Source organism: Dunckerocampus dactyliophorus, chromosome 17 (genome assembly GCF_027744805.1).
Source record: "Dunckerocampus dactyliophorus isolate RoL2022-P2 chromosome 17, RoL_Ddac_1.1, whole genome shotgun sequence".
Classification (NCBI taxonomy): domain Eukaryota; kingdom Metazoa; phylum Chordata; class Actinopteri; order Syngnathiformes; family Syngnathidae; genus Dunckerocampus; species Dunckerocampus dactyliophorus.
The window spans coordinates 1,833,292-1,841,640 of record NC_072835.1 but is presented as its reverse complement, the minus strand read 5'-3'; the positions used below and the strand labels follow the sequence as shown (position 1 = coordinate 1,841,640).

Below are 8,349 nucleotides of genomic sequence, written 5' to 3'. Positions count from 1 at the left end.
GGAGTGGAAAGTCTTGGTGTTTCCCGCCTTTAGAGGAACTTCTGGTGTGTGTGTTTGCGTGCGCGTGCGCGTGCTCACATCTCCTGCGTGCACGCTGGCGGCTTCTCCATGCGGTGACCTTCCTTCAGCAGCTTGAAGACTTCCTCCACCGGAACGCCGGGATAAGGACAACCTCCCAGGGTGAAAATCTCCCACAGCAGGACACCGTAAGACCACCTGGGGCAGGCAAGACCACGTAAGAAAACCACGCCCACTGTAGGACGACGACGTCTACCAGAGGGCACCACATAGGAAATTGGCTGCTAGCGTGTTAGCATGCTAGCGTGAAGACTCACACGTCGCTTTGGTGCGTGTAGACGCGGTCAAACAACGCTTCGGGCGCCATCCACTTGACGGGCAAAGGACCCTGAGGAGTACAAGACAGCGTTATTGGACTCTCTCACCGGTTCCAGACCGTTCCGTCTCACGTTGGTGGTCTTCTTGTAGTAGTCCACGTGGTGCACGTCCCTGGCCAGGCCAAAGTCGGCGATCTTCATCACGTAGTCGTGGGTGACAAGCACGTTGCGGGCCGCCAGGTCTCGGTGGACGCACTGAACCAGACGAGCAGTGAGGGTCGGCCAGAGGGGGCGCTCGCGCCTCATTACGCCATCTCACCTTCTTGGATGCCAGGTAGGACATCCCTCGGGCGACCTGGTACGCCGCCGACACCAGCTCTCGTAGCTCCACGCCACCCGGCACCGCCTGCCCCGAGTACCCGGACTCGGGCGGCCGGCTCGCGCGTAGATGCTCTCTGAGGTTCCCGCGCGCAGCGTACTCCACCACCACGAAGAGTGGGCCTGCAACACAGACGAGCGGCGTTCAGGTGGCATGCGGCGAGGCGGTGCGCAGGTGCCTGCTCACCGTCACGCGTGCAGGCGCCGATCAGGTTGATGATGTTCTTGTGGCGTCCGATCATCTTCATCATTTCCAACTCCGAGATGAGGTCCAGCAGGTCCTTCTCACCGGCGTCCGCTACACACAACAGGAAGTGCGAGTCAGCGTCAGCGGACAACCGACAAGAAGTGAAACCTTTCATCACCTTTCAGCGTCTTCACCGCCACCTTGGTGACGCATGCCGGCCGGTCCTCGTCCATGCCGGTGATCTCCGCCAAGGCCACCTGTCCGAAGCAGCCCTCCCCCAGCGGTTTGCCCAGCGCCAGCCTGCCCATGCGCAAACACACCTCACTGGCTCCGCCCACTCCTCAAACATGGCATCCACGCTCGTCACTCACCTGTCGCGAGGAAGTTCCCACTGAGGGTCGTACGGAATCTGGCCCGTGGCGGACCGAGACATCTTGGACTGTCCGGGTGATGGCAGGGACACCTGCGAGGACACTCCTGGATGTTAGCATGGCGTGGTAGCGTGACGCTGTGAGCGCTGACGTCACCTGTCTCTTCAGAGCCATGCTCTTGGCGAGTTTGTGGACCGCCAGCTGACTGCTGACTGCACTCTTCCTGGGGGCGGAGCAAAGCTTATAGACGACGGCTGTGAAGGTGAGGGTGAGGGCGATGAAGAATCCGAGACAGTAGATGAACATCTGCAGGTAGTTGTGGGAGGTGGGTGGGGTAGGAGGCGGATCTGAGATGGAGAATGTAGCATTAGCAATGCTACATTTACAATGCTATGTTAGCAATGATAGCAGCATTAACAATGCTACATTAGCGATGCTACCTTAGTGGTGCTAGGAGCATCAGCAATGCTACATGAGTGATGCTAGCATCATTAACAATGCTACATTAACAGTGCTATCAGTATTACCGATGCTACATTAGCACTGTTAGCAGCATTAGCAATGCTACATGAGTGATGATAGCATCATTAACAATGCTATCAGTATTAGCAATGCTACATTAGCATAGTTAGCAGTATTAGTGATTCTACATTAGCAGTGCTAGCAGCATCAACAATGCTACCTGTGATGCTGGCATCATTAACAACGCTACATTCATTGTAATATCAGCATTAACAATGCTACATTAGCAATGTCAGCAGCATTAGTGATGCTACATTAGCGGTTCTAGCAGCATCAGCAATGCTCCATGAGTGATGCTAGCATCATTAACAATGCTACATTAACCGCGCTATCAGTATTAGCAATGCTACATTAGCATTGTTAGCAGTATTAGCAATGCTACATTAGCAGTGCTAGCAGCATCAGCAATGCTACATTAGTGATGCTACCATCATTAACAATGCTACATGAATGGTGCTACCTGTATTAACAATGCTACATTAGCAATATGAGCAGCATTAGCGATGCTACATTAGCTGTGCTACCAGCAGCAGCAATGCTACCTGTGATGCTAGCATCATTAACAATGCTACATTAAGTGTAGTTAAGCAAGGCCGCATTACTGATGACACATTAGAGGTGTTAACAGCATTAGCAATGCTATATTAGCGATTCTAGCATCATTAAAAATGTTCCATCAGCGATGCTACATTAGCGGTGCTAGCAGCATTAGCAATGCTACATTACCGATGCCGGCAATATTTATAGTGCTCGCAGCATTAGCAATGCTACGTTAGCGATGCTACATCAACTATGCTAGCAGCTTTAGTGATTGACGGTGCTGGCAGCATTAGCGATGCCACCTTACCTTTGAGCACAGTGAGCCAAGCCGAGTGTTGCGAGACGCCGTTGTAGTTTTTCGCCACACACGCGTACTCGCCGGCGTCGTCGGCGCTCACGTTCCTCAGAGTCAGAACCTCCATGTCTTCTTTGGTGCTGTTGATGTGCCCCGTCTGACAAACGCCGCATTAGCTTGTTGCTAACATTAGCCAACTTTCATGACCAACCTTGACCACGAGGCTGCTGGGGCGTTCGCCGGGCGGGCGAACGTATTTCACCCACTGCACGTGAGGCTGCAAGTCGCTAAACACGCGACACGCAAAGCGCACGTCGCTGCCGACCAGCGCCGTCTGATTGGCTGGCAGGCCGGCCTGGAGGAGGGGCCTGTAGGAGACGCGCTCTGTGGCCGAGAGCATCCGGGTTACTAAAGGGGCGTGGCAAGACGGTCGGGTGTTCTTACCGATGACGTCCAGGCGGTACGTGTGCCGGATGGCGCCGTGAGGGTTCTCCACCGCGCACGTGTAGTTGCCGCTGTCGGACAGCACCAGCGACTCCAAGGTGAGCGCCCACGCGTGGTCTTTGATCTGAGGTCAGCAGACACCCTTTTAAGCCCCGCCCACATCGGCCATGTCGACTCATCAACAAAATCACCTTGTAGCCGCCAAGTCTTTGATCTTGGCGGACATCTTTGCCGCTCCTGTACCAGCGCAGACGCAGCGGCGGACTTCCTGTGGCAGCGCACCGGAACGTCACCGTCTTGCCTGCGGGAAGGGCGTACAGCTTCCTGTGCATCTTCTTCGGGGACGTCCACTGTGGCGCCATCGCTAGCGAGGAGGGAGAAAAGCGGCCATGTCGGCAAGAAAGAGGAAGTGACATCACTCACCTTGATGTGCCAGGTGCTCGCCGCTCGTCGACGTCTCCTCTGAGGAGGACTCGTCCTCGTCGCCCTCGGAGGACGTCGCCGTGGAGACTGAAAGAGTCACACGTGCGCGTCACATGACGTGTGATTGACAGGCGATGATGAGTCCAGGGTGTGATCAGCTGACAGGAAGATGACAACACGGACGCGTGTCCACCATCTCACCTGAGTCCGAGTCGTCGGGGCGTCTCCCAGAGACAGGAAGTAGAAAGATAAGAAGCAGCAGCAGGCGGCAAGGCGCCATCTTGATTTTGGATGATCTCTGACCCTGGTGGCAGGGGGTGTGGCACTAAGGGGGCATGTGCTACTTCCTGTTTGCACAGGAAACACAAAGTTACACTGAGTCATGTGACCTCACGCCCACCCTGATTGGACATGAGTGCCCAAACGGTCACGGAGAACGGTCTCGTGTGTACTTCATTCCCTCCTAGTGTGTATTTCATCCCCTCCTAGAGTGTACTTCATTCCCTCCTAATGTGTACTTCATCCCCTCCTAGAGTGTACTTCATTCCTTTCTAAAGTGTACTTCATTCCCTCTGATGCATACGTCATCCCTTCTAATGTGTAATACATTCCGTCTGTATGTACTGCATACCTTCTAGTGTGTACTTCACCGCTCTAGTGTGTACTTCATGCCTTCTTGGGTATATTTCTCTCCCTGAAGTGTGTACTTCATTCCTTCTTTTGTGTACTTCACTCCCACCAGTGTGTACTTCATCCCTTCTAGTCTGTACTTTGTTCCCTCTAGTGTGTACTTCATCCCTTCTAGTCTGTACTTTGTTCCCTCTAGTGTGTACTTCATCCCTTCTAGTGTGTACTTTGTTCCCTCTAGTGTGTACTTCATCCCTTCTAGTCTGTACTTTGTTCCCTCTAGTGTGTACTTCATCCCTTCTAGTCTGTACTTTGTTCCCTCTAGTGTGTACTTCATCCCTTCTAGTGTGTACTTTGTTCTTGCTAGTGTGTACTTCATCCCTTCTAGTCTGTACTTTGTTCCCTCTAGTGTGTACTTCATCCCTTCTAGTCTGTACTTTGTTCCCTCTAGTGTGTACTTCATCCCTTCTAGTGTGTACTTTGTTCTTGCTAGAGTGTACTTCATCCCTTCTAGTCTGTACTTTGTTCCCTCTAGTGTGTACTTCATCCCTTCTAGTCTGTACTTTGTTCCCTCTAGTGTGTACTTCATCCCTTCTAGTGTGTACTTTGTTCCCTCTAGTGTGTACTTCATCCCTTCTAGTCAGTACTTTGTTCCCTCTAGTGTGTACTTCATCCCTTCTAGTCTGTACTTTCTTCCCTCTAGTGTGTACTTCATCCCTTCTAGTCTGTACTTTGTTCCCTCTAGTGTGTACTTCATCCCTTCTAGTCTGTACTTTGTTCCCTCTAGTGTGTACTTCATCCCTTCTAGTGTGTACTTTGTTCTTGCTAGTGTGTACTTCATCCCTTCTAGTCTGTACTTTGTTCCCTGTAGTGTGTACTTCATCCCTTCTAGTCTGTACTTTGTTCCCTCTAGTGTGTACTTCATCCCTTCTAGTGTGTACTTTGTTCTTGCTAGAGTGTACTTCATCCCTTCTAGTCTGTACTTTGTTCCCTCTAGTGTGTACTTCATCCCTTCTAGTCTGTACTTTGTTCCCTCTAGTGTGTACTTCATCCCTTCTAGTGTGTACTTTGTTCCCTCTAGTGTGTACTTCATCCCTTCTAGTCAGTACTTTGTTCCCTCTAGTGTGTACTTCATCCCTTCTAGTCTGTACTTTCTTCCCTCTAGTGTGTACTTCATCCCTTCTAGTGTGTACTTTCTTCCCTCTAGTGTGTACTTTTTCTAGTGTTTTCTAATGTCTACTTGATTCCTTGTAGTGTGTACTTGATCCTGTGTGTGTACTTCAACCCTTTTACTGTGTACTTCATTTTTTCTTTTGTGTACTTCATTCTTCTAGGTCAAGGGTCACCAAGGTTTGTCCTTGTGAGAGCTACTTTTACAAAATGAAAATGGCCAAGAGCTACTCATTTTTGTAACAATTATTTTCAGAGCTTATTTTAAACCCAAACATGACCAAAATGCTGGTGTCCACAACTCACATGTTGTATTTCACAATGCATTTCTTTCTACTGTTCTTTCATTATTAACTGAACACCTGAATGAAAAGCAGGCTTGCGGGCACCTCATGTGGTCGTGGGGGCTACCTGGTGCCCGTGGGCACCACTTTGGTGACCCCTGGTCTAGTGTCTGCTTCATCCCTTCTAGTGTGTACTTGATTCTTCTAGTGTGTACTTGATTCCCTGTAGTGTGTACCTGATTCTTCTCGTGTGTACTTGATTCCCTGTAGTGTGTAGTATGCCAGTAGTACTATCAGTAGTATTCGATGTAGCAGTAGCTGGTGTTGCCAAATACTGCAATAATATCATAACAAATAGAAGCACACATACGCTCACAAACACACACTTTGACGTTCATCCACAACAAGATACATGCAACACAGCTGCGTGTACAGACATAGATATATAGATATAGAGCTAGATACAGATACACGTTAGCTAGATAATGACTTGATAGAATATGAACGTACAATGACATTTTAGTGGTGTTCGTGACGTCATGGACGTGAGTGACTGGCGGTCGGTAATGAGAGTAGAATGACTACCAACATTTATTTATTAGGATGACGATTATTCGTACTTTATTGCAGGAAGCTTGGAAACTTACCTTTTACGATCTCGTCCAATCAGCTGCGAGGCCGTGCGTCGCCCGCACGACATGGATTCTTTTGTCTTCGTTGCGGAAAGTTGTTGTTGACTGTTTTGGCTTCCGGTCAGCTCTGCTTCACGATCGTCTTTGACCACGCAGCGCCTCCTCGCCGGGGTCACGCCCCCGGGGGCGTGTCCAGCTCCATCTCATGAAAGATGACATTTGGAGTGTTGTGCGACTGGCGGGACACAGCCTGCGTTGTGACGTCATCTGGCCGGGGTGAGAGGTCAGCTCTTCATGGAAAATGGAAATCACGTAAAGCAGAGCTGAGAGCAGGTTTCTACTTCCTGTTTTCATCTTTGCCTTCTGGCTGGGATGGAACGCCAACAAAGTCGACCCGTCAGAACCACAACCTTCCGGAACATTCAGTCACCAAAATATAACCAGCACTTCCTGTTTTCCTCACCATGAGGTCACATGACTGTACGCTATGGAATGCCTTGTGCTAGCTCACTCGCTACAGCAGATGATGCTAACATCTGAGCGCGCACACACGTGCGAGAGACAGCGGGGAGAGAAACGAAAGAACGTTGTACTAAAGTTTAGAAGAAATCAAATGCAGAAAAATGAATTTTCCAACAATGAAAGCACGGATTCACTCCCACTCCATCACCATGTGCGTGTGCGTGTGCGTGTGTGTCTGAGACCAAAATAACGCTGCCGTGCTCGTGAACATTCCTGAGTTTGCGGTGTGGGCGTGCATGTAGGGAGGAGGCTGCATGATTGTGTGTTTTCCTGACAAACATGTGACTCGGACACACACACACACACCCACGCACATTGTGGTTTTAACATTCATCAAATAGAAACTTTTACCAAGAGATGTGGAGGCCACCAGAGGTCGCTGCCAAACAAATGCGCTCCAAGGAGTCACATGACAAGTGGTAGGCGATAACGCGCGTCGCCATGGTAACAAGGGACGCGTCCTGACAGTCTGCCAGATGAGGACGCCACTCTGCATCGTTCATGTTCGCGGTGTGTTGGAGAATGTTGCAACAGCGCCCTCTGCGGTCACACCGGCGTACATGAACAGTCCTGTCGATAGTACACCTGCTTTTTTACACGCGCTCAGTAACGAACGGCGCATTGCTTCCGTCTGCTTTGCGGGAGCATCTCGCCCAGCAGGGCAGAAACAGGAGTACAAAAGTTAAAAAAAATAATGACTGAATAAATGATGGCTGTTTGGTGGTTGACTATGGCCAATCATTAGTCCAAATATATAGAAAGACAAGTTCTATGAAGTATTGTGGTCAGCAGGCATCAGTAATGTTACATTACATTACCTTTCACACGGCATGGAGACTGGCTACCGAGCCAGCAGAGCCCAGCCCACATGCCATGGCTGACATCAAGTGGACAAAAAAAAAATGTTCTCCTCTCATTCCGTGTGGTAGTAGTAAGTTTCTGGCCTCTTTGTCCTTCTTTCCCACTCCGTTTGAAACACTTTAAGGATAAGTGCACTTTTTGTTGGATTGTTGCCCATCATCATCACAATCCTTATGTGAGACACAAACACACGTTTTTCTTTTCTGTGCCTTCTAAAGATATAAAAACAGATAAAAAGAGGCAGGTGATTAATGCACGTAATGGGACACACGTATTCCGCCCAGAAGGGCTCCAACAAGGGTTTATGGTTTTATATCCATGCTGTGAGCATGTAGTAACAGGCTAGCGTGATGATAGCGTGTTATTAGAGCCCTCTAGACCTGATATAGCACCCCTACGGTCATCTTTACATTTGCATTACCCAATATAGTCGATGTAAACATAGAAAATTACACATATTAGACACAAACAAGGTAACACGGACTCACACGTGAGCCGTTCCTTGTTTTTCCTCTGGACAGCATACTTCCTGCGGTGGCGCCTTTAAATGGCTTCGCGCTGGTATTACCCAAATATAGCAGACATAATGAGAGTAAGTAAGCCATGTGAGACGTAAATAAAACTCCTGCTCGCCTTCCCGGGGGGACCTTGGTGCCAGGCGGACAGGAAGTGAGGCCGGAGGTTCTGAGTTGAGTATTAGCTTGCCGTGGGTTAGCCGTGTTCTTATGATTACATGAGATCATTTCAAACTACAGTAA

The 8,349-nt window shown here is 49.6% G+C and overlaps 1 protein-coding gene across 1 annotated transcript; it reads right to left on the bottom strand.

Annotated features, from left to right (window-relative positions):
- Positions 1 to 74: 74 nt before the first annotated feature.
- Positions 75 to 8,303, bottom strand: LOC129170223 (fibroblast growth factor receptor 1-A-like). Its single transcript, XM_054757543.1, has 15 exons — positions 6,224 to 8,303; positions 3,697 to 3,842; positions 3,496 to 3,582; positions 3,264 to 3,436; positions 3,073 to 3,196; positions 2,840 to 3,012; positions 2,641 to 2,785; positions 1,428 to 1,618; positions 1,272 to 1,363; positions 1,079 to 1,200; positions 901 to 1,011; positions 655 to 836; positions 468 to 590; positions 336 to 406; positions 75 to 216 (listed from the first exon to the last, which is right to left on the bottom strand). The coding sequence occupies exons 2-15, from the start codon at positions 3,773 to 3,775 to the stop codon at positions 75 to 77; spliced, it is 1,815 nt and encodes a 604-aa protein (XP_054613518.1). The 5' UTR covers positions 3,776 to 3,842; positions 6,224 to 8,303.
- Between the last annotated feature and the right edge of the window lie 46 nt (positions 8,304 to 8,349).